Consider the following 26,046-nt stretch of genomic DNA (forward strand, 5'->3'; position numbering starts at 1 on the left):
GTCTATTTGGTTTTATAATAGCCATTCTAATGGGTGTGAAGTGATACCTAACTCTGTTTTTAATTTGCATTTCCCTAGTGATTAGTGATTTTTTTTTCATCATTTTGTGTGCTTATTGGCTTAAATATCTCCTTTGAGATATTCTCTATTCAAATATCTTCTTTGGAAAAGTTGGCTTCTATATCTTCTTTAGAAAAGTGTTTTTGCCCCTGTTTTATTATTGGGTTGCTTGTTTTTGTTGGGTCTCAGGAAATCTTTAGGTATTCTGAATACTATTTTCTTATCAGGTATGTAATTTGCAAATATCTTTTTCCATTCCATGGGCTGCCTTTTCACTCTGTTGATAGTGTCCTTTACACAGTAGTCTTTAATTTTTATGTAGGCCAGTTTATCTCCTTTTTCTTTCGTTGCCTTATTTTTTGTGTCATATCCAAAAAAAAATCATTGTTAAATTCAATGTCATGAAGCTTTTTCCCTATACTTACTTCTAAGAGTTTTATGGTTTCAGCTCTTATATTTAACTCTTTAATCCATTTTGAGTAAGTTTTTGTATCTGATGTAAGGTAAGGTATGACTTCATTTTTCTGCATGTGTAAATCAAATTTTCTCAGCAATATTTGCTGGAAGGATTCTACTTTCCTTACTGAATGGTCTTAGAACCCTTGTAAAACATATATTTGACTATATATGAGGATTTATTTCTGGACTCAGTTTTATTCCATTGGTCTACATCTCTATCTTTATACCAGTATCACACTGCTTTGATTAAGTTTTAGTAGCTTTGTAGTAAGTTTTTAAATTGAAGTGTGATATCTCCAACTTTGTTCTTCTTTTCAAGATTGTTATGACTATTTGGAATTTACACTGTCTTTTAGATTTACCCATATAGTTACCTTTACCAGTGCTTTTTATTTTTTCATGTGAATTCAATTTTATGCCTTGTATCCTTTAATTTCAGCCTAAAAGACTTCTATATTATTTTTCAGGAAAGACTTGCTAGTGATGTACAGCCTCAGTATTTGTTTATCTGAAAATGTCTTAATGTTTCCTTATTTGTGAAGAATAGTTTTACTGGATATAAAATTTTTGGTTGACAGTCCTTTTCTTTCAGCACTCTGAAAATGTAATCCCACTGCCTTCTCATCTTTATTTGTCTGATAAAAAATAAGATGCTAATATTATTGAGGATCTTTTGGATATGATAAGTTGCTCCTCTCTTTGTGCTTTCAAGTATCTCTCTGTATTTTTAGCTTTTAACACTCTGATTATGATGTGTCTATGGGAGTTCATTGAGCTTCTTGGATCTTTTGATAAATGTTTCTCATAAAATTTGGAATATTTTAAGTCACTATTCTTTAAATATTTTCCTGCCACTTTTTCTCTCTCTGCCTCTTCTGAAAATTTAATTATGCATATGTTTGTATGTGTTCATTTGTCCTATAGGTCTCTGAGTCTCTTCACATTCTTCACGCTTTTTCATTATACTCCTCTGACTCAATAAGCCTATCTCTAACTTGACTGATTCTTTTTTCTGTCTACTTAAATCTATTGATGAGCCTCTCTGGTAAAATAAATAAATAAATAAATAAATAAATAAATAAATAAATAAAAATTTGTTTAATCTTCATATAAGAATATTTTTTATTGAATTTTAGAGAGAGTGGATGGGATGGGGAGAGATAGGGAGAGAGAAACATCTGTGACAGATGTCTTTTGCATCTGCCCAGACCTGGAACTTTAGTAAGGGCTGTAAACAACTTCTACTTTTTCATTAAAAGTAAAAGGTAATTACTTTTCATTAAAAAATAGTTTGAACTGGATATTGAGCCTGCAATCAAGGTATGTGCCCTTGTCCGGAATCGAACCTGAACCCTTTGGTCTGCAAGCTGAGGCTCTATCCACTGAGCCAAACTATCTAGGGCCCTCTAGTAAATTTTCATTTCAGTTGTTGTATATTTCAACCTCAGAATTTGATTCTTTAATCTTCATCTCTCTATTGATATTGAAACTACTACTTGTCAAGTTTTGATATAGTATCAAAGAAAAATATCCATGCCAGCTGGCATGGCTCAGTGGTTGAGTGTCGACCTATGAACCAGGAGGTCACAGTTCAATTCCTGGTGAGGGCACATGCCCGTGTTGCAGGCTGGATCTCCAGTGTGGTTGATGCTTCTATCTCTTCCTCTCCCTTCCTTTCTGAAATCAATAAAAATATGTTTTTTAAAATCACTTAAAAAAATACCAAAATTATCTAAAAAGGCACTAAAATAATCCTTCTTCCAACCATGTATCTCTATAAAGCCAGCTTTGTTCATATAACTCAAATAAAATAATATGTAACAGATTAAATACAGAAGAAAATAAGAGAATTCTCTATCTCCTATTAACCCAGATAGTTAAAAGATGTACAAAATGTAAAACAATACCACGCCTATCACTATTTTGGCTTGAAAAGCTGTAATTGCTTTTCATTAAAAAATAGTTTGTATTTACATATAGTGGATTTTTTTGTTTTAAAAAAATCCACAATATTAATTTGTTTTTTGTATTAATACAAATTATTTTAAATTTTGTTTTAATTTCTACTATGGTAAATATCAAAAGTTATAACTCAGATAAAAGGAAGTTGTTTACAGCCCTTACTAATATTTAAAAAGTGCAGGAGGATCCTAAGTGTGAAGGTCTTAGAACTGCTATACTAGGTTTTGTAAGATTAAAGCCCTAATTACAGACCAACTGGGAAATATGAAGGTGGCTATTGTTTATTACCGAATTCAGCTGTCCATGTTTAGTGCCACTATTTTTGTGTGACTCATCTCCAAAACCTGCCCATTCGCATAGACACGGTGATCCAAACTATTTAATCTGCACAGAACTTTTTAGGCTAACCCTTTATGCTCCTAGAATAGGCCATGCTTCTCTCTCTCATGGCCTTTGTACAAGGTTGTTACTTCTGCCTAAAAAATCTTCCCAGCTTCTTCCAATAATCATATTGATTCTTCATATCTCAGCTCAGAAGTTAAATCAAGGAAGCCTTCCCTAGTTTCTCCTTCCCAAACCTCTTCTATGCTCCAGAATTGATTCAGACTCCCTAGTTTCTCTGATAGATCCATGTTCTTTTCTTTCATGGCATGTATCACAATTGGCAATTATGTACTTTGGAGGTGATGTAGTTAATGCCTTTTTCCGTCTTTGAACTTCTGCTCCACAGGAGCAATGTTCTTTTTTGCTCACCATTTTATCCTCAATTTGTATCACAGTGTTTGGCAGTATATGTATACAGAATGATTCAATTATTTTCCAATATGAAAACCACATGTTGCGGCAAGGAAGAGTGCATTTTATTGATTGTCCCATCATTTTAAATAGTTTTTCAAATTACCAACCATGAGCTATGAAAGATCTGTTGAAAACAATTTCTATGATATGGACCTCCAAGTAAAAAGATATGTTAGCAGTACAATCATTCTGAAAAAAATTAGATTGCTTGATTGGCTCCTACAGATGCCATTTCTCAGAACTTTCTCTCAACTCATGCTTTTCAGCTTCCAACCTTTTTAAAAATGAAAACACAAGAAATATTTTCACTAATGGTTTTGCTGAGTCTTTCTCTAAAAATATCTCTTATTAAATGCAGGAGGAGATTGGATTTATATTGTATTATTTCTTTGGGGACTAATGGTACATTTTCCAACTTTAGAAATTGTTTTTAAGACCGCAGAAGTATCAGATTAAACTAATGTGACTACCTCAACACAGTAGTATTCATTCTATTTTCCTTCCAAGAATGGAACTTAAAAATTACTACAGTTATTTATTCTTCACTTTACAATTTATTAACTGAGGGGGTCATATTTCATTCTTCTTCCTCTTGAGTAATTTTGTGTGTGTTTTCATGCAGCAGAGACAAATAGTTTTTCATTGGAAAGCTCTAGCATTTGGCCTTTTTTAATTAGGAGACTGTTGAAATTTGGATGAAGGCAGCATATTGTCCTTCCAGATAGCCAGGTAATATTTGCAAGATCTGTCTAATCATAAAGGTACAAACCCCTTTCAGATACCAAGTCTAGTATACTTTTAACAGCAGTGCTTTCAGAATTTATAGCCTTTGCTTTAGAGCACTCAGTGTTGATCTTATTGCTGATCTAAAATAGTTTTGTTTTACACAGAAACAAATGGATATCAATGCTGCTATTCAAGCCTTGTTTGAATCACATACTGCCCTACAGATGGAGGTAATATATCTAGCTTTATTTACATTGGCAGTCTCAGTATACAAATTAAACAGAAATTTTTTGGAGGCCAGAATGTGGGTTTATCTCAAATATTATATTTAAAACAGATTTAAAATAATGGAGCCATTTTAAGGAAAAAGTAAGTGATTTTAATAAATAGAATTATATACATAAAATTTTAAGGGATACATTTAAAATAAAAATGTAATATTATTAAAGGATTTTTATAAGGAATGTGGTACTATTGAAGAAAAATAACAAAATGAAGTTGTCATTTCTTAACATGAAACCTATCATCACTACTTATTTTTCTTATTTAAACTCTATTCAATGTATAATTTAAAAAAAAACATTATGTAGTAGGCATAGTAATTGTTATATTAATGCCAGCTTAAACACTAGACTTCTGAGTATAAATTTAATCTCTATTTAGGATCAAAATTAATAAAGCATACACAAATGCCTATATTTAAATATAAGCCATTTCTTACATCCTGCTCCCAAAACTTTGCACACAATAGGAATACAATTTTCTTCTGTGTTTATCATTAGTTACCTATTGTTAATGGTTAATCTATGTGTTTTTGCTAACATCATTTTTATGATGATTTGGCAGAGCTACCAGAATACTGAAATGACTTTAATTGACTACAGTGCAGAGATATTCAAAACCCTGAACTACCTTAGCAATTTACTGCACAGCATCAAGAATCCTCTTGGCAGTCGTGATAACCCAGCACGAATATGCAAAGATTTGCTTAACTGTGAACACAAAGTATCAGATGGTAAGTTCTTGGTTTCCTCAAACTCAAATGTGCGATTTCATTTAATCATTTCAGTCAGTGTGTTTGAGATTTGCTGTGTGTTCATTCCAAATATTAATTATTTTGATAAAACCCTGGCAGAAGGCATTTTTAATGTCATCAAGAACCAAATACTCTTTGAGGAAGACATGCTTCAGAGTATCCTTTTCTGAGGGCTCACCTTGCAATTGTTTTCTACTACACATCCTATTGATCCCTAACTTCTCCCACTCTTCCTGTATCACTTGCTTACACTTTGTTCTTGGAATGTGTCAAGTTCATGTTAAAATTAAAATAGGAAGGGGGGACTTTTGGGTTGACAGGAGCCCCTATCAGGACCCCTAAAGTTGACAACATAAAGAAATATATCATAGAACTCCCTCTACCTCCTAAAATTAAAGTGTTTACACGAAATGCAATTTACATGCCTCATTTCATAATTGGTGACTACAAAAGCTAAGTGGTTTGTTAGTTTTCAAATTTTCTTATTTCTACACAGGTAACCCCTGTATCCATTAACTAGATGTGCAAAATAAATTTAAAGTAGAATCAGCAAGGACACGTTTTTTGTTTGTTTTTTGTTTGTTTGAGGAGAGGGGGCAAATTATAACCATTCTTTTTTACAGAGAGGAAGGGAGAAAGATAGTTAGAAACATTGATCAGCTGCTTCCTGCACACCCCCCTACTGGGGATGTGCCTGCAACCAAGGTACATGCCCTAGATCAGATTCAAACCTGGGACCCTTCAGTCCCCAGGCTGATGCTCTATCCACTGAGTCAAACCAGTCAGGGCTATAACCATTCTTACTGATTTTTTTTTTCAAGGAAAAGTTTTAGTGAGTGGAGTCATCATCATTATTTGATGATAAGAAGGGGAAATGCTGTCTGCTAAAATATGTTATTTAATTTTAATTTTTATTGGTCAGCCATAGAGTCAATATTAGTAGTTATCAGTTTTTACTAAAAACTCTAGTACAAACATAATGACGCATAAGCTGATTTGGGGGGGAAAACTAAATTATATCATTCTGTAGGGTGAATAGTAGTCCATATTTTATTTATTTTAATTTTATATATACATATCATATAAACAAATGCAATTTTTTGTCAAAAAGAAAATCTACTTCCATTCTAAAAATACAATGAAAATATTAATTTTATATCCTATCTAATAAAAGAGTAATATGCAAATTGACTTTACCCCCTCTACCCTCACAAGCCATGCCCACTAGCCAATCAGGAATGAGTATGAAAATTAACCCAACCAAGATGGCTGCAAGCCACAGAGAGACAGGAGGCTTGGGTTTCCCCAGCAATGGAGGAAGCCAAGCTTCCCGCACACCTTGGCTGGCCCTGGACTCCACTCAAGGCTACAAAGTTTCAATTATTGAAGATAAATAAATCCCAATAAAAATGGCTCAGCTATGGAGCTAGAGAGAACAGGAGGTTTGGGTTTCCTCTGGCCTTGGAGGAGGCCAAGCTTCCTGGCCTGCCTTGGTCTCCGCTCAAGGCTACAAAGTTTCAATTATAGAAGATACATAAATCCCAGATACCAGGGCCTCTGCTTGGGTCATCAGGGGGCATGGCCAACCTGCAAACCACCACAGGCCTGTCGCCCATGCTCCAAGGGAACCACCACCCTGATCCTGGACACCCTTTAGGGCAAACTAGCTGGGCCCCACCCATGCACCAGGCTTCTATCCTATCTAATAAAATACTAATATGCAGATTGACATCACTCCAACACACAATATGGCTGCCCCATGTGGTCAAAGATGGCTGCCCTCATGTGGACACAAGATGGCCACCACAAAATGGCCAGCAAGGAAGGGCAGTTGGGAGTGACCAGGCCTGCAGAGGAGGGCAGTTAAGGGCAATCAGGCTGGCAGGGGAGTAGTTAGGCATCAATTAAGCTGGCAGGGGCATGGTTAGGGGGTGATCAGGCTGGCAGGCAGAAATGGTTAGGGGCAATCAGGAAGGCAGGCAGGCAAAGCAGTTGGGAGCCAGCAGTCCTGGATTGTGAGAGGGATGTCCAACTGCCCATTTAGGCCTGATCCTACCAGGGCAGTCAGAAATCCCTTGAGGGATCCCAGATTAGAGAGGATGCAGGCTGGGCTGAGGGACACCCTTCTCCCCCACCCTCCCAATATATGAATTTCATGCACTGGGCCTCTAGTATATTAATAAAATGTTTAACTTATACATATATTTTATACCCTAGATTAGTATAAAAACTAAAATAATGTTTATATTTATAGCTGTCCATAATAATTCTAAATTAGATTATTTCCCTTCATTGAAGGCATAAAAATGCAATTCTATAGAATTGAAAGGAACAGATATCATAAGACATATAGGTCAGTGAAATCTAATTCAAGTTCTGCCTTCCTTGTTGGAGAAATAGTTAATTTATGTGTATTGTAAGATATAAGACAGGTCTTTATGCCCAAAAATACTTTTATCACTAGGAGGTGGTAAGTGCTATAGAGAAACACAACACACCAGTTAAGAGAAATATGATAGAAAGTGGAATGGGGGTGAAGTTAGATAAGAAATCTCTGAGAAAGTGACATTTGAGCAATATCAAGAGGAGGTATGAGAGCAAGCTCCAAAAAATCTGGCTAACTAGTATTCCACTACATATATGGGGTGGAGAAAAAGTAGCTTTACAGATATGAGTATGGGAAAAACAAAGTTTATTCTTATATTATTATTTACTAGAGGCCTCTTGCATAAAATTTGTGCACTGGGGAGGGAGGGGATGTCCCTCAGTCCAGCCTGCACCCTCTCCAATCTGGGACCCCTCAGAGGATGTCCAACTGCTGGTTTCATCCTGATCCTTCTCAATCCAGCACCACTGGTTCCTAATCACTCACCTAGCTGCCTGCCTGCCTGATCACCCCTAACCGCTCTCCCCTGCCTGCCTGATTGCCACTAATTGCCCTCCCCTGCTGGCCTGATCACTCCTAACTGCTGCTAGCCTGATTGCCCCGAAAAACCTCTGTCTCAGCCCTGGCCACTGTGGCTTTGTCTGGTAGTATGTCTGGAAAGATGTCCAGAAGATATCCAGTCTAATCAGCATTTTACCTTTTATTAGTAGAGATTGTATTATTTTCCATACAAACATTTCCCTGCCCTGTTTGTACCACATCATCTTTATCTAATCATCTATCAAAGACATTTTGGTTATTCCCATGTCTTATCAAGCCAAGATTTTGAAGAAGACAGAGGAGTGAGCACAATAGTTAGAGCTACTTTTGTCCTGGATGTGTTTAAAACTGAACAGTATCTTTGATGGCTTCATAAGGCTAGGGTCAAAAGTAAGAATCTGTGGTCCACCTAAGGTAGGACTGAAGCTTTCAAAGGACCCCATTCTAGGAAGAAAAGGGGAATTCATACAAATGATAGCCTAGCTTTACCTAATTCAAGAATATCTGTCATTGCATTTGGAATATGATGCAGTTTCAATACGCTAAGCCTGTTATTCTGGAATTAATATACTAGCTCAATACTTTTTCAGCCTTAGTGTTTTCTATAGGCTAACTGTAGGCCCCATTTGATTCTCCTGGTCCTTCAGTGGAGACAGTCTTACACTGGCTGTAGGGATTTTAGTTTTTCCCACTTACAAATCTGATGAAGAGCACAAAAATGATAATCATTTTATTGTACATTTTGCTTTCTGAAAATAAAAATAAAGCTTTATTGTTTTCTTTTTATTATAATAAAAATATATTTTACCTCAGGGAGATTGCCATAATTTCTTCTATTATTTAAAAGAACATATTCATTTTAAAAAATATAGAACAGAATATGCATATATCACATTAAGTGCAATTTTTCTATCAATTATGTAACTTTAGACAATTCACTTTAAGGTGTTCAGCACATCTTATCTGTAAAATGAAGCAATAAATTCAGCCACTTCATCATTTTTATAAAAATTATGAAATGCCTGCCCTTAGATTGATAAGTATGTGAAAATATATTTTCAGTATTAATTTTATATAATGCTTACACCTTCCCATTTATTCACTAAGTATAAGTATTTCTATAATCTAAGTTACTTTACAGGTAAGACGAAATATATATTTAAAGTATGATAATTTGTAGAAATGTTTAAATATTTTCATATATTAAATGTCTTTATGGTTTATAATAAATTAATAGGAAAATATTGGATTGATCCAAATCTCGGATGCCCTTCAGATGCCATTGAGGTTTTCTGCAATTTCAGTGCCGGTGGTCAGACATGTTTATCTCCTGTTTCTGTGTCAAAGGTATGTATTGAATTTTAGAATACATGTAGTAATTGCTCAAAATTAGTGAACAATAATTTTAAAAGTTCTGTCACTTTAAATAATAGCAAATTTTATGAATGGAAACAACATACTGTTCTCTACCATATGTAAGAAAATGTTTTGTTTTTGAAAAATAATCCTAGTTAATCTTGACATTTTGATTGTGTATTTTTATGATTGGTTTCTCTTGACTTACTCTACTTATTATGCTTTAAAAAAATTAACGTGAACCATATGTTTTTATATAGGCACATACATTAGAAAATCCCTAAGCAGCTTCAGGGGTTGTAACCAATAATCAGTTCCCTTAGATTTTACTGAAAATTATATTATCACTAGAGGCCCAGTGCACAAATTCGATTTAGAGCTGGGGTCCCTAGGCCTGGCTGGGTGGGATCAGGGCCTATCAAGGCCATTTCACCCAGTCCCTATTGGGGCAATCAGGGACAACAGGTCAGGAAGGAAGGACTGCGGGAGGTTGGCTGCCCAGTGAGGAGGGGCTGATTGGGGCCAGCAGGCCATGGATAGGGACTGTGGGAGGTTGCCCCCCCTCCACCAGAGGTTGGCTGTAGAAGCACACTGACCACCAGGAGGCAGCTCCTGTGTTGTGCATCTGCCCCTCAGGTAGTGTGTGTCATAGTGACTGGTTGACCGGTTGTTCAGTCCTTCAGTCGTAATAGTCACTTAGGCATAAATATATACATACATATAGATAGATAGATAGATAGATACATAGATGATAGATAGATAGATAGATAGATAGATAGATAGATAGATTGCCTAAAATTTTACTGGAAATTATGTTACCAATAAAAGAGAAATTTTTCCGTAAAACTTGCCTTTTTTGTGTGATTGAGCACAATATAACCTCCCATAAACATCCATTGACTATTATTTAAAACTTCTTTTAAGTATAATTCTATAAATCCAATGTTTAGAATGAATGAAAGTTAGCTTAGGGTCAGGCTGGGTGTTATAAAAAGCATTTATAAAACCTAAAGCTTAGTTCTACCTATAAGATGTTGAAGAAATCAAAACTGCATTTCTTTTTCTGGTTAAACAACCTTAGTATTACCAAGAACTTATTTCTCATTGACCAAGAACGGATATATGTACCTATTTGTGTTGTAACCATGAGTTTAAAAGCAGCAACTAAAATATACAGTCTGTTAGTCTCTCCAACAGTTTATTGTTAGACTGCTCTCTCATCTTAAAATACCCACCTTCATTAACAAGGGTGTTTCACCAGTTTATCTCAATAGGCATTTACCACTATTAAGCCCAAAGCAGAGGAAAGAAGTATTCTTCCGTTTTTAGGAAATTTGTATATCTCTAATGAAGAGTGGCATGAATGATAGTCCTGATTCCCAAATACTCACATTATCATCTTCACTCCCTTGGATTTAGCCCATGGAAGAAAGGGATGCCGGGGTATGCAAAGGAGATAGGAGTAGTGTATTTATTTCTGGAAGACTGAATCGGTTCTCCCATCTCTCTTATCCATAAGCTCAACCAAGGAAAGATTGGGAAGGTAGTGGAAAGCAAAGTAGACTTAGAATTATGGACTTGGGTTCTAGTCTCTAGCCTGCTACTAATCTGGGAAATGATACTGTGAGCCACTAGACACTGTTCTAGGTCAATGGCACTTGGCACCTCAGATCCTCATAACAATCCTGCCACGTCCATTTTATACCCAGCTTAATTAACATGGAGACTAAGGCTTAGAAAGTTTAAATATTTTATAGGTTTTGATTCTCATTTGTTAAATGAAGGCATTTGAACTATTTAGACTCTAATGTTTCTTATGATGATCCTTTCGTGTTTTCATCCTATGTCCTTACTTTGTCTTTCTTTCCCTGCAGCTTTACTTTTTATGTTGTTGTTTTATTTTTTCCTTCTCTGTTACCTCCTAACTGATATTTTTCTAATTTTATGTTTGGAATTTAATATAAATTCCTCAGTAAGAACCATTTCTATTCACTTATGTTATAATCACATCTCTACATGAATAGTGCTAAAATAATAATAGTAATAATATTATGTCTAAAGCTTTAGAAAAATATACTTTTTTGCCTAGCCTTTGAAAATATACAATCAGACCCTTGCCCCAGTTTTGCCCTCTATTACTCACTTTTTTAGTTAATGCATGCTCATGCATTCATTAAATAAATATTTATTGATGACTCACTGTCATAAATAAATAATGATTAGAACTACATTAGAGCTGGCAACACAAAGAATATAGGGCTCTCAGTTTAAGTTACTCAACCAAGCTATCATTACAACTTGTAGCTTATCTTTAGAAACTTTTTTAAAAAGAGACAGAATTTATTGTTTTTATGAAAAAATTAGTAAAGCATTAATCAACAACAAATTACAAATGCATTTTAGATAGCATTATGAAATCTGTCTTCATTTATTTTTTTTGTCTTGTCTGATAGCTTAGTGGTCTGCTGAAGCCAGTTGAGACTGGTTCTGGAGAGTCTAGTTAACATCGCTTCCTAACTTCCTATTCACTGAAATCAGCCATCCTGGGAGATTTCACACCATGAAAATCAGACAGTGCTACAGATCAGGAATTCCCACCCACCTACCTCTAATCCCCACCCCTGCAAGAGCCAGTGGTTAAGCACTTACCAGCACACCCCTGACTGGCATTTAAATGCCAAGAAAAGTAGCTTTCTCAAGGCTATGTTCCAAGGGCTTTTCTTGAGTTTCCCCAAACGATACATTTCTCAATTGCCACATCTTATAACATGCATATTGTTTCCATGACATTAGTTGGAGTTTGGAGTTGGAAAAGTCCAGATGAATTTTCTTCATTTACTGAGCTCAGAAGCCACCCAAATCATCACCATTCACTGTCTAAACACTACAGTGTGGACAAGTGCTCAGACAAGTGGCTCAGGATTGCCTATTGGTTTCAAGGGATGGAATGGCCAGATTTTTGAAGAAAACACTCTACTTGAACCTAAAGTGCTTTCAGATGACTGCAAGGTAAGGGAATGGCACTTTTAGACTTGTTCAATATAACTAAATTAAAATTGATAAAACTATAAAATTAAAATAATGAGAATAAGACTTTAACTACAAACTGCTGATACTGAAGGGTAGCAGGTGTTAATGTTCTGATTTATAATCACCCTGTATTTTTCAAAATCAGTCATTTCCTTATGTCAAGTCTTATCAACTTTAGTCACATCCATTAGTTGTCCATAGATTTTATATGCAAAATAGGTGTTAATACATAAATTTAACTTCTAATTTTTATTTCCTGTATGAGATAATTATATCTCAGATAGATAGAGATAGTAGATGAAGTAGATGATAGATAAATAGATGATAGAGCATATAGATAAATAGATTTCTTTTACATATTTCACCACTGTGCTTCTATATCTCATTACTTCATGACAAAACAGGTTATAGAGGCAAGGCAGTTTTATTTAATTTTTTCAGTCTTTATACCAGATATCAAGCATGGGCATAACTGCAGATTGACTAGCCCTACCAATCAATATTTGAATTATAGCCCTTTTTACTAAAAATAAATAATGAATGTTATGAAAATTCTATAATTTTAAAATATATTGTTATAGGTCAGATATTGGCAAACTACAGTCCATAGACCAAATCTAGTCCACCATTTGTTTTTTGTAAATAAATATTGGAATACAGTCATATTCCTTTGTTTATTTATTACCTATTAGAGGCCCAGTGCATGGTTTGTGCACTAGTGGATCCCTCAGCCTCGCCTGCACCCTCTTGCAATCCAGGACCCCTTGGGGGATATTGGATAGCCAGTTTCAGCCCGATTCCTGCAGGCCCAATCCAGACAGGAGGGAGCCTGATCTTGTGCATTGAGCGCCTGTCCCATGGTGGTCAGGGCGCATCCTAGCAACTGATCAACCAAGCATTTGGTCATTCAGTTGCTTAGGCTTTTACAATTATATATATATATGAGAGAGAGAGAGAGAGAGAGAGAGAGAGAGAGAGAGAGAGAGAGAGAGAGAGAGAGAGAGAGAGAGACCCCTGTTGTCATACTACAATAACAGAATTGAGTAAATGCATCAGAACCTACAACATTTATTACTTAGCCCTTTACAAAAAAGTTTGCCGACTCCAGTTACAGGGAATAGAGTTGTCTGCTTTACATACATATTACTAACGACTTTAAGTGTTCTGTATTGTGTACTGTGAAGCCCATAATTTGATACCTGTGACAATTTCCAGGGAACACTACATTTTCATAACATTTCCAGATAAGTAGTGCATGAGTATTTGAAAAATCATAGACAGTCAGAAGCATATGTCTCATTCTGTATAAGTAAAGAGATCTATTTTACCAACAAATTTGTTTAACTTTTACAATTTTGTCCAGAAACCTCCAGGGACTCACTACTCTTCCTGAGTCACAATCTAAACTTATCAGCTTTTTATTCAGCACGTAGAACAGTCAGTCCCAACTTACATTTCTAGCTTGGGCTTTCACTCACTGTCTACCCTAAACTATGACCAAACTGATCTATTCTTCTTCTCCTCCTCCTCCTCCTTTTCCTTCTTCTTCTTCTTCATCATCATGATGATCATCATATCAATAATTCCTACTTATTGGTGGCTTATTATATGGCAGGTACCATGTATCACATACATTATTTTATTTAATAATAACAGCTTCATGAATAAATTACTAGTCTCATTTTATAGCTAAGAAAGCAAAGACAGAGATCATACAGCTAATGCCACACTGTACTGGTAGGGATTTTTAATTGAAATCTCTTTTAGTCTTCACAACCCTGAGAGGGAGTTTTTTATCATTTCCATTTTATATGTGAAAGAAGTGGTGATACCTGGCTTTCTATTAATATCTCTTCCAGGACAAAATCTGTGCACTTAACCCCATGTTAGGATTACTTTTACATCTACCTTCTACCTTTCCAGTTTGTTTTTGTTTTGTTTTGTTTTTGTTTTTGTTTTTTTAATATATTTTTATTGATTTTTTACAGAGAGGAAGGGAGAGAGATAGAGAGCTAGAAACGTCGATGAGATAAACACCGACCAGCTGCTTCTTGCACACCCCCTACCAGGGATGTGCCCGCAACCAATGTACATGCCCCTGACCGGAATTGAACCTGGGACCTTTCAGTCCACAGACCGACGCTCTACCACTGAGCCAAACCGGTTTTGTCTCCAGTTGTTTTAATTGTTGTTTTGTTTTGTTTTGCTCTTGTCATTTCCTACCTCTGAATGTCCTCCTCTATCTCTCTAACCAGGTGGAAATTTTAGGCATACAAAAAGGCCCATCTTAAATTCTGAATTCATGAAGCTTTCCCTGACTACTCCAGTTGGAAATGAGGAGTTTAGTTCTCACTGTACATTATTTTTATTGCACTTACTATGTATTGTCTTGTATTATGGCTATTTGTTTATGTTTTTCCTCTTACCACCTAGAAGCCAGACTAATTTATTCATCTTTATATTTCTCAAGCACTATAAGAAAATAGAGAACCACATCTTATTCAACTGTGAAAATATACTTAGTGTTCAATAAATATTACTTAAAAGATTTAGAAGTTAAATCTGTCAATATCTTACATACCAAACTCTAATTCTAGGTATCATATCTAGTATATATGACTAATAATTTACCTTCTGTGAGTTTCAATTGCCTTAAGTTAAATCATCTCTAAAGTTTATGAAAATTTTAAAATTTATATTATGATAATTTGGTGAATAAGTATTATAAGTAAATAAACTCCTGAATAAAAAGCTTCACTGAACTAGTCAATTGTGTTTCTCTAATTTGTTTTATTGAATCTTAATCATAGACTATTTAATGACAGTTTCTGTTCAATAATAGAATTTATCAGAAACCAAAGAGCATACTGTAATAAGAAAAACAGAAAGTCCTAGAAGGAAGAGAGGAAAGAAACTATATAAATAGTAACCACAGAATGGGGGAGTGGAGAGCAGAAACCTAAAAGATAATTTAACAGAATTATAATTTACTCCTGACTGAAAAAAAATTTGGTTATTTTCTGCCTAAAGTTCAAAAGGGTTGAGATGACTCATTTCTTTTCATTCAAGAAAAATGCCCATCCTAAAGAATTAGTCTCAAATAAAGGAACACAGATAAGATAGATATTAATTATATTAGAAATAGTGCAGCCTTCTATTTTATATCTGGTTTAATGATTCACAAACAACAGAAGCAGAAAGCTAACCTTAGCCTCTAAGACTGGAAAATCAGCATACACAATGTAATTTAGAGAAAGGAATAAGTCCATGTTTTCAATTATTCATAGTAACTGTACTGTTTATTGAGCACTTTGTGCCAGGCATTGTTCTACACACTTTCTATTTATTATCTCTAATCCTTAAAATAAACCTACATTGTCTATGAAAAATGTTGTCTGCTTGAGAATGGCTTCTAAAGAAACAATTACATATAAAAGCATTTTGTTCTTATTTTACAGATTCAAGATGGCAGCTGGCATAAGGCAAAATTCCTTTTTCACACCCAGGACCCTAATCAACTTCCAGTAATTGAAGTACAAAAACTTCCTCATCTCAAAGCTGAACGAAAGTACTACATTGAAAGCAGTGCTGTGTGCTTTCTCTAAGGTCTCTGAATTAGTTCTGAATTCATGCTGTTGCCCAGGTAATTGCTGCAGAGGGGGAAATATAGACAGAAAGATACTATCATTATGAAATGCATGAAATAAAGCATTGGCTAAATAGTAAAGAATCTCAGGAAGAAAAGATTTTCTCCTAAAAAGGAGAAAAGTCATTCTTTAAAGGACTATTGATAAAGTATTTAATTCTTTTAAAAATTATATTGATCTGAGCTTTCTTAGAGAATTCCCTAGAACTGAAGATTTATAAATATGGAATTCTTCAGGGCGTCCTGTATTTTTTGACTGAGAGCAAAGTACCCATTAGACAGCTGGAGGTGCAGAGCACTGCGGAGCAATACTGGCTAATGCTCCCAAATGTGCAATGCTTCTGTCTAAATTATAAACCACAGTGTAATATGTCTTATTTTCCCAAATACTAAGCTGTATTCAGGTCCCCAATGGGCATATACATCTTAGCCGGTGGTACACTACCTCTTACGTGTTCCTTTTTTGTGTTGCTTGGTGCTCTTTCTAAAACAAGGTGCTGTGGCTTTCGTAGACAAGTTTATTTCTATGTCTTTGTCATTCTTTAAGAGTATATGTACTGGTTACATCAAGATTTGTTTTGGTTGTTAGTACTTATTTTAATTTCTTTGATCACCTACCTAACAACAAGGAAAACATTATTTATGTGAAGTCTTTGTTCTATTTTAAAATTCTCTTTGTGGATAGGAATCAAAGCCAGTACATTGTAACCTGTGCTTATCACAAGAGAATTGGGAGGTTTCTTTTGTTCTTGTTTTATTTCTTAGTTGTAAAAAATTATTATAGGCCAGCTACATCCAGTAGTAGGTTTGGGTTAGATTTTTGGGGTTGTGATATACTATTTTTAAAAACCCATGATCATCTGGAATGATACTTTATGTATATATATTTTGTAAAGTTTTAATTCAGCAAATCTTTTGAAATTGCTGCTGTTTTAAATTATAAAAACTTTATATTTCTGCTTTATAGAAACTATATATTTTGTAGTATTCAATGATTTTCTTTTACTGTTCTTAAGTTTAATGTGTTGGGACCTAAAAGAATTTAACTTACTAGTCTTTAAAGCAACATCCAGAAAAAAGAAACATAGTCTTTTGCCATTTAAAATAGACTCAGCCAATTTAAACTTTCCTTGTTGGCAGAGAAATGTTAGTTCAGTATTAAAAGAAAAATATTATACCTTTGGTATATAGAAAAGCTTGTACATATGTTATAAGCATACCTTCAGTCACAGCAAACCACAGTTACCTATCTATAATAAAAATGTGCTTAAACCTTTTCGGTGATATTTGCTTGTCTTCTTTTGTTGCTATATCCTTGTATTATGTATGATAGCACCTCTGGCATGGCCCTTCTCTACAATAGATGCTTACATTTTTAGAAAGTATGTGCTACAGCCCAGCAGGCATGGCTCAGTGGTTGAGTGTCGACCTATGAACCAGGAGGTCACAGTTCGATTCCTGGTCGGAGGACATGCCCAGGTTGCAGGCTTGATCCTCAGTGTGAACCATGCAGGAGGCAGCCATCAATGATTATTTCTAATCATTGATGTTTCTATCTCTCTCTCCTTCTCCCTTCCTTTCTGAAATCAATAAAATTATGTTTTTTATAAAACGTATCTGTTATATACCTGTAAAAAGATTAATAGGGCCTAGCTCCTATTTGTATAAAATGGGGTTATGGCACTGAAATAGACTCATATATGGTCAATTGATTTTCAACAAGGGTACAAATGCCATTTAATGAGAAAATAACATGTTTTTTAAACAAATGCTCCTGGGGAAACAGATTCCTACAAGCAAAAGATTGAAATTGAATCCTTGCCTTAAATCATATTCAAAAATAACTCAAAATGGATCAAAGTCCTAAGTCTAAGAGCTAAAACTATATAAGTCTTAGAAGACATAGGGAAAAGGCTTCATGACATTGGATTTGTCAATGACTTCTTAGAGATAACATCAAAAGCACAGTCAACAACAACATGAAAAGGGTAAAGCCTCACTCATTCAAAGGACATCAAAGGACACTATCAAGAGAGTGAAAAGGTCAACAACAACATGAAAAGGGTAAAGCCTCACTCATTCAAAGGACATCAAAGGACACTATCAAGAGAGTGAAAGGACATGCCACACAGATGGTAGAAAATATTGTCAACTTATATATCTGATAAGGGATTAACATATATAATATAAAAGGAACTCATACAACTCATAAAAACAAAACAATTTAAAAATGGGCAAAGTACTTGACATTTCTATAAAGTATTTATATAAAAGGCCATCAAATGAAAAGATGCTCAATTTCATTAGTCATTAGGAAAATGCAAATCAAAACCATAGTGGCATACTACTTTATACACATGAAGAGAGCTGTTATCAAAAAAAAAAAAGAATGAAAATTACAACTGTTGGTGAAGATGTGGAGAAATTGGAACCTTGTACCTTGCTGGTAGGAATATAAAATGGTTCATGCATTGGAAAAATAATTTGACAGTTTGTCCAAATTTAAACATACAATTACCATATTATCCAGAAATTCTACTTCATTTATATATACCCAAAAGAATTTAAAAAGAAAAAAGTACTCAGATATTTGTATACCTGTGTTTAAAGAAGTTATTACTCAGAATAGCCAAAAGGTGAAAACAACCCAAATGTGCACCAAGAGATGAAGTGATAAACAGATGTGGTGTGTACATACAATGGAACATTGTATGGAACATTGATGTAACTTGAAAATGTGTTGTGTTAAGTAAGCCATACAAAAAAGGACAAATTTTGAATAATTCCACATATTTAAAGTGCCATGGGTAAATACTTTAGAGACAGAAAATACAATAGAGTCAATAAGAGGCTGGATGAGGTGAGATTAGAGAATTATTTTTAAATTGGAGGCACAAAATTTGTGCACGGGAGGAGAGGGGCGTTCCCCTTAGCCCAATCTGTACCCTCTCCTATCCAGGACCCGTCAGGGGATGTCTGACTGCCAGTTTAGGCCCACTCCCTGGGCCTAAACTGGCAGTCAGACATCCCTCTCACAATCTGGGACCACTGGCTCCTAATTGCTCGCCTGCTTGCCTGATTGCCCCTAACTGCCTCTGCCTGCCTGCCTGGTCACCCCTAACTGCCCTACCTATTGCCTGGTCACCCCTTATTGCCCCCCCCCCCACTGCCTGGTTGCCCCCAACTGCCTCCTGCCAGCCTGGTCATCCCTAAGTGCCCCCCCTACCAGCCTGGTCACCACTCACTGCCCCCCCCCCCACCACCAGCCTGTCACCTCCAATTGCCCCCCTGCCAGCCTGGTCATCCACAACTTCCTCCCCCTCCTCCCCCACTGGCCTGGTTATCCCACACAGCCTGCTGTACAGTCATTTGGTCCTCCCTCACTAACCCCCCTGCCAGCCTTGATGCCCCATGCAGCCTGCTATTTGGTTGTCTGTCCAGTTGTTTCTGTCATGACGGTCCCTGGCTTTTTATATGTTAGGATGACTACAGTTTTTGTTTGGGCTGATGACAAAGTTCTGGAGATGGATGGTAATGATGGTTTCACAACAATAAGAATGTACTTTCTGCCGAAACCAGTTTGGCTCAGTGGTAGAGCGTTGGTCTGCAGACTGAAAGGTCCTGGGTTCAATTCCGGTCAAGGGCATGTACCTTGGTTGCGGGCACATCCCCAGTAGGGGGTGTGCAAGAGGCAGCTGATTGATGACTCTCTCTTATCAATGTTTCTAACTCTCTCTATCCCTCTCTCTTCCTCTCTGTAAAAAATCAATAAAACATTTTTTTAAAAAAAAGAATGTACTTTCTCCAACTGTCCTATATACTTTAAATGTGTAAAATGACCAATTTCTTATTGTATATTTTTACCACAACTTTTCTAAATGGGACTATGGCAATAATGCCTGATTTCCTGATTGAGGAACACAAAAATGTTTTCAAAACAGAACAGAGGTAGATTCTAAATGGAAAAATAAAACAAACAAAAAAATGCCCTAGTTGGTTTGGCTCAGGGGATAGAGTGTTGCTTGCGGACTGAAGGGTCCTGGGTTCGATTCTGGTAAAGGGCACATGCCCAGCTTGCTGGCTTGATTCCCCAGTGGTGGGCATGCAGGAAGCAGCTGATCAATGCTTCTCTCTCATCACTGATGTTTCTATCTCTCCCTCTCCCTTTCTCTCTGAAATTAATAAAACTAAATAAAAGAAAATTAGTTTAAAATAATAAAAATAAAAGAAAAAAACATAATTTATACTCTACTTTCAGTTTGCATGCTGTACCTTCTGTTCCCCCCCCAAAACAAACAAACAAACAACAAAAAAGAAACACAAACTTATTTCAGAGACATAAATGATTTTCCTAGGTATACTAAAGATTATATATATATATATATATATATATATATATATATATATATATATATTTGGGAATATTTATATGTTTGGGAACACTATTTGGGAACCAGATTGAAAAAACTCCAGATTGCCAGCCAACCTCACTGGTTTCCATACAAGGATCTCTAATCAACCAAGGCAAGAGTAATAGTTTGGACCACTTGAGGAGGAGTAGCTGAGTCAGGGATAAACATCAATCTAATTCCTGGAGAGCACCACCCCCACCTTAAGCCCTGTCAGAAACAGACACTAGCGTGATTAAGAGAGGGGACCCACATAAATAAAATCAGAAACAAAAGAGGAGAAGTAACCACTGACACTACAGAAATACAAAGGATTGTAATAAAATACTATGAGCAACTATATGCCAAAAAGCTGGACAATGTGTATAAAATGGACACATTCCTAGAAAAATACAATCTTCCAAAACTCAACCAGGAAGAATCAGAAAGATTGAGTAGGCTGATAACAACTGATGAAATTGAAGAAGTAATAAAAAAAACTACCAGCAAACAAAAAGCCCAGTTGGATGGCTTCACAAGAGAGTTTTACAAAACATTAAAGAAGAAGTAACATGGATCCTCCTCAGATTATTCCAAAAAATTCAAGAGGAATACTTCCATGCTCTTTCTATGAAGGTAGCATTACCCTAATTCCAAAATCAGATAAAGGCACTATAAAGAAAGAATTACATGCCAATATCCTTGATGAACATAGATGCCAAAATCCTCAACAAAATTCTAGCAAATCAGATCCAGCAATATATTAAAAAGATCATACACCATGACCAAGTGAGATTTATTCCAGGGATGCAAGGCTTGTACAATATCCACAAATCAATCAATGTGATACATCACATAAATAAGTAGAAAGACAAAAATCACATGATCATATCAATTGATGCAAAAAAAGCATTTGACAAAATCCAACTCTCTTTCTTGATAAAAACTTTCAGCAAAGTAGGAATAGAGGGATTGTATCTCACCATAATAAAAGCCTTATATTACAAATTTATAGCCAACATCATACTCAATGGGCAAACACTAAAACCATTTCCCTAAGAACAGAAACAAAACAGAGATGCTCACTTTCACCACTCCTGTTCAACATATTATAATATTGGAAATGCCAGCCATAGTGATAAGATAAGAAGAAATAAAAAGTATCCAAACTAGAAAAGAAGTAAAACTGTCATCATTCACAGATGATGTGATATTGTACATAGAAAACCCTAAAGACTCCATTAAAAAAAAACAAAAAACTACTAGATTTAATAAATGAATTCAGCAATGTAGCAAGATGCAAAATTAGCACCCAGAAATCTATGGCATTTTTATATACCAACTAGGGGCCCAGTGCATGAATTCATGCACCTTGAAAGGAAATGTGAGCCACGAGGCTGCAGTAGGCACAGGGACAAGTCTTCCGTGCCCCATCCTCCATGCCCCCTCCTGCTGCAGTCCCCCCCACCCTTGTCTGCCAGCAGTCCTGCTCCTGCCACCTTCACTCCCATGCATTGACAGTGTCAGCCCTACTCACACCCACTGACAGCGCAAAGGGATTGGGGCTGGTGCCAACAGCGGGTACAAGCAGGGCCAGCACCGTCAATGGGTGTGAGTGGCGGCTGTTGCCCCGATCGCCCCTCAAGAGCAGGGGGAGGTAGAAAAGCCCTCAGGGGTGATCAGGGCTGGCAGCTGCCACTCGCACCCACTGACAGTGCTGAATGATCAGAACCAGCACCAGGTGCTGGGAACAGGTGCAAGTACCAGGTGGGACCATGGTGCGCAGGAACAAAGAATTATCATTAACCACCAGAGGCTCGCCTGATGACAACTGGTGCCCCGCCTTGGTCTGGTGCCCCCACTCACCTGCTCCACCATCCTGCCACAGCCAAAACCCACCATGTTCCACACACGCCCCCTGGTGGTCAGCGCATGTCATTGCAACTGGTTCGGTTCCAGTTGTTCCACCATTCATTCTATTTGCATATTAGCCTTTTATTATATAGGATAATGAACTGACAAAAAGAAAAACTAAAAAAAAAAAAAATCCCATTTACCATTGCAACAAAAATATTAAGATACCTTGGAGTAAACTTAACTAAGGAGATAAAAGACTTGTACTCAGAAAACTAGAGGACATTGAAAACAGAGATAGAGGAAGATATAAACAAGTGGAAGAATATACCATGTTCATGGATTGAGAGAACCACATCTTTAAAATGTCCATACCACCAAAGCAATCTATAGATTCAATGTAATCCACATGATTATAAAATACAAATGGCATATTTCACAGACCTTGAACAAACTCTCCAAAATTCATATGAAATAAAAAAAAAAAGGCCCTGAATAGCTGCACAATTCTGAGAAAAAAGAAAAAGTAGATGTATCACAATACCAGATATCAAGCTATATAACAAAGTCACTGTTCTCAAAACTGCCTGGTACCTACACAAGAACAGACATATAAGCCAATGGAACAGAACAGAGAAACCAGAAATTGACTCAAGCAATTATGCACAATTAATATTTGACAAAAGAGGCAAGAGCATACAATGGAGTCAAGACTTTTTTAGTCTCTTCAATAAATGGTGTTGTGAAAATTGGACAGATACAGACAAAAAAAAAAAAAAATGAAACTAGACCACCAACTTACACCATACACAAAAATAAACTCAAAATAGATAGGCGAGAAACCATAAAAATCTTAGACTAATTCATAGGCATCAAAATATGAGACATGTCTTGTACCAATGTCTTTATCAATACATCTCCTAGGACAATAGAAACTAAGGAGAAAATAAACAAATGAGACTAGATCAAAATAAAAGGCTTCTGCACAACAAAAGAAACCATCAACAAAACAACAAGAAAACTCACTGCATGGGAGAACATATTTGCCAGTGTTCCATCTGATAAGGGTTTAATCTCCAAATTTTATAGGGAACTTATAACTTAACAAAAGGAAGATAAATAATCCAACTAAAAATGGGCCAAGGACCTAAATAGACACTTTTCAAAAGTGGACATACAGGAAGCCAAGAGACATATGAAAACATGCTCAAAGTCACTAATCATCTGAGAGATGAAAACCAAAACAACAATGAGGTACCATAGAGATAGAGTAGAGATAGATATTACAGAGATTTTATAATATAATATATAATTATTATTATACATAATGTATATTTATATAGATTAATAATATATTTATATATTATATGGAGATTTATTGTGACAAATGTACTCACATGATATGGAAATTAAGGAGTCCCATAATCTGCTATCTGCAAGCTGGCGACCCAGGAAAGTCCATGTTGTAATTCACTTAAGTCCAAAAGCCTGAGAACTAGGGGGGGCCAGTCATTTCAAAGCCAGTCAAGAGTCACAGAAGCTGAGATATTCTAACTCAAACAGCTAGACAAACAGCAAAAAGGGGCAAATTATTCCTTACTCTGCCTTTTGTTCTTTTCAGGCCTTCAATGGATTGAATGATGCCCACCACATGGGGGAGGACAGTTTTCCTGAGTTCACTGATTCAAATGCTAGTCTCATCAAGAAACACCCAGAAATACTTTTTAATCTGGGGACCCTCTGGCCAGTAAAAATTGACACAAAATTAACCATCCTATGCACTAGCATAAAAACAGATACATGGATCAATGGAACAGAATAGTCCAGAAATAAACCCCCATCTATATGGTCAATTAGTATGTGACAAAGGAGGCAAGAATATACAATGGGGTAAAGACAGTCTCTTCATTAATGGTCTTGGACATATACATGCTAAAAAAATGAAACTAGACCATCTTCTTACACCATACACAAGAATAAACTTAAAATGGATTACAGACTTAAATGTAAGATCCAAACCATAAAACTCCTAGAAGAAAATATACTATTTGACATTTAATATATTTTTATATATTTCCTTGGGCAAGGGAAACAACAGAAAAATTTTTTTTTAAAAAATGAGATTACATTAAACTGAAAGTTTTTGCACAGCTAAAGAAACTACCAACAAAATGAAAAGACAACCTACTGAATGGAAAAAAATATTCACCAATGATAAATCCAAAATACATAAAGAACTCATATAAACCAACACCATAAAAAATGAGAGAAAGAGAACAATCCCATTTTTAAAATGTGCAGAGGACCTGAATACTTTTTCTCTAAACAGAACATACAGATTGCCAATAGACATATGAAAAAATTCTCAATGTCTCTAATCACCAGGGAAATGCAAATTAAAACCACAATGAAGTATTATCACACACTTGTCAGAATGGCTGTTATCAATAAATCAACAAACAAAAAGTCTTGGTGAGAATGTGGAATAAAAGGAACCCTCATAGTTGTTTGTGGAAATGCAGATTGGTGCAGCCACTATGGAAAATAGTATAGAGATTCCTCAAAAATTAAAAATAGAACTACCTTATGATCCAGAAATTCCACTTCTGTGTATATAAAGAAATTCAAAATACTAATTTGAAAAGATATGTGCATTTCTATATTAATTGCAGTATTATTTACAATAGCCAGGATATGGAAACAACCTAAGTGCCCATTAATAGACAACTGCATAAAAAAGTGGTGGAACTATATATATATAGTGGAATATTACTTGGCCATGAAAAATAATGAAATCTTACCATCTGCAACAACATGGACAAATCTGGAGGGTATATCCTATGTGAAATAAGTCAGACAGCAAAAGACAAATACCATATGACTTCACTTATGTGTAGAATCTAAAAAAATAAGCAAACAGGAGCAGACTCATAGATACAGAGAACAAACATTGTTGTCAAATGGAAGGGGGTTTGGAGGAGTGGGTGAAAAAGGTGAAGGGATTAAGAAGTACAGATTGGTAGTTACAAAATAGTTATAGGTATGTGAAGTATAGCATAGGGAATATAGTTAATTATATTGTAACTAGAATCCCCATGCACAAAATTCATGCAAGAGGCAGCTGTCTCTATCCTTCCTCACAGCCGCAGGCAGCTGCCTGGATCCCTCCAGGCAGTTGGACATCCCTCTCACAATCCAGGTCTGCTAGCTTCCAACTGCTCACCTGCCTGCCTTCCTGATTACCCCTAACTGCTTCTGCCTGACAGCCTGATCACCCCTAAACACTTCCCTTCCAGCCTGATTAGTGCCTAACTGCTCCCCTGCCAGCCTTTTTGCCCTTAACTGTGCTCCCATGCAAGCCTGGTCTCTCCCAACATCTCTTCCCTGCAGGCCTGAGTACCCCTCGCCCCAACTGCTCTTCTCTGAAGGCCCAGACACCCCCAACTTCCCTCCTCTGCAGGCCTGGTCCCTCCCAACTGCCCTCCTCCCTTGACCATCTTGTGGTGGCCATCTTGTGTCCACATTGGGGCAGCCATCTTGTGTATTGGAGTGACGGTCAATCTGCATATTACTCTTTTATTAGATAGGATAGAGGCCTGGTGCATGGGTGGGGCCCAGCTGGTTTGCCTTGAAGGGTGTCCTGGATCAGGGTGGGGGTTCCATTGGGGTGTGGGGTGGCCTGGGCGAGGGGCCTGTGGTGGTTTGCAGGCTGGCAACGTTCCCCCGGTGACCCAAGAGGAGGTCCTGGTATCTGGGGTTTATTTATCTTCTACAATTAAAACTGTGTAGCCTGGAGTGGAGCCAA

General features: G+C 36.3%; 1 protein-coding gene across 2 annotated transcripts in view; it reads left to right on the forward strand.

Moving 5' to 3' along the window:
* The window catches only part of COL24A1 (collagen type XXIV alpha 1 chain), a 293,517-nt gene extending 276,242 nt beyond the window's left edge, over window positions 1-17,275 (forward strand). The window contains exons 56-60 of one of the 2 annotated variants that reach the window (XM_036446684.2): window positions 4,170-4,235; window positions 4,852-5,020; window positions 9,205-9,314; window positions 12,117-12,332; window positions 15,812-17,275. In XM_036446684.2, coding sequence (XP_036302577.1) covers window positions 4,170-4,235; window positions 4,852-5,020; window positions 9,205-9,314; window positions 12,117-12,332; window positions 15,812-15,958 — 708 coding nt within the window. In that variant the 3' untranslated portion in view covers window positions 15,959-17,275. The remainder of the gene's footprint in view (window positions 1-4,169; window positions 4,236-4,851; window positions 5,021-9,204; window positions 9,315-12,116; window positions 12,333-15,811) is intronic. The other variant, XM_045584381.1, reaches the window with a different exon arrangement.
* The last annotated feature ends 8,771 nt before the right edge of the window (window positions 17,276-26,046 follow it).

Source organism: Pipistrellus kuhlii, unplaced genomic scaffold (genome assembly GCF_014108245.1).
Source record: "Pipistrellus kuhlii isolate mPipKuh1 unplaced genomic scaffold, mPipKuh1.p scaffold_m20_p_2, whole genome shotgun sequence".
Lineage (NCBI taxonomy): Eukaryota > Metazoa > Chordata > Mammalia > Chiroptera > Vespertilionidae > Pipistrellus > Pipistrellus kuhlii.